The sequence below is a fragment of the Suricata suricatta genome, chromosome 8 (genome assembly GCF_006229205.1).
Source record: "Suricata suricatta isolate VVHF042 chromosome 8, meerkat_22Aug2017_6uvM2_HiC, whole genome shotgun sequence".
NCBI classification, from domain to species: Eukaryota; Metazoa; Chordata; class Mammalia; order Carnivora; family Herpestidae; genus Suricata; species Suricata suricatta.
Genome location: NC_043707.1, coordinates 91,385,986 through 91,386,911, shown reverse-complemented (window position 1 = coordinate 91,386,911; position 926 = coordinate 91,385,986). Strand labels below are relative to the sequence as shown.

Sequence of the window (926 nt, the reverse complement as noted above, 5' to 3'; positions counted from 1 at the left end):
GCAGGCGCTGCGGGCACCACGGCGTCACTGATCAAGTCCGAGCCGAGCGCGCGGCCGTCGTTCAGCATCGAAAACATCATCGGCGGGGGCCCGGCGGCGCCCGGGGGCTCGGCGGCGGGCGCTGGGGGCGCCGGGGTAACTGGGGGTACTGGGGGCGGTGGGGGCGGCAGCGCGACACAGTCCTTCCTGCGGCCGCCCGGGACTGTGCAGTCCGCGGCGCTCATGGCCACGCACCAGCCGCTGTCGCTGAGCCGGACGACGGCCACTATCGCGCCCATCCTGAGCGTGCCGCTTTCTGGACAGTTCCTGCAGCCAGCAGCCTCGGCCGCCGCTGCTGCCGCCGCTGCAGCCCAAGCCAAATGGCCAGCTCAATAGGGATGTGCCGGTGGCCAGGACCGAGGACCGGGCGGCTGCCCCGGGCGGTGGCCGCACTTCTAGTCTGCGTGCCCCGCCCCGGGCCCGGCCCCTCTGCCCAATCCCGGACTCTGCCTCTCCTCCATTTCCTCCCCCACGACCCCTCTACACCGACCTTCGGCGGCCTCCACCCACTTTCGCACACCTAGGCTGGCGGAGCAAACTCTCACCGCACGCCCGCCGGGAATAGCTTTCTGTACAGGTAAAACCGAAAAACCGAATTTTCCGAAAACGTACCCCGACGGCTCCTGCTCTCAGTACCGTGGGGATGGGAGGGAAATTCTTTGTACATATTTGTATAAAAATTATTGACTTTCCTTTTGGGGTTCTTATTTTTTTAAGAAAAAAATTTCAGTAGATTTAGAGCTCTGAACTTTCATTTTTTTTGAAAGTTCACTCTCCGCAGTTTTATGTGAGAAGAAAATGTATAGAGACGTTGGGAGATTTTAAATATAAAAAAATTTTCAAAAGGCAAAAAGTGTCATTCTATTATAAAAGTCTGTTTATATATG

At 58.5% G+C, this 926-nt stretch overlaps 1 protein-coding gene across 1 annotated transcript in view; it reads left to right on the top strand.

The window, feature by feature from the left end:
- Positions 1–375, top strand: part of FOXD3 (forkhead box D3) — a 1,362-nt gene extending 987 nt beyond the window's left edge. The window contains exon 1 of the mRNA XM_029949529.1: positions 1–375. This exon is cut by the window's left edge and continues 987 nt beyond it. Within this exon, the coding sequence (XP_029805389.1) occupies positions 1–375 (375 nt within the window).
- Positions 376–926: the final 551 nt, after the last annotated feature.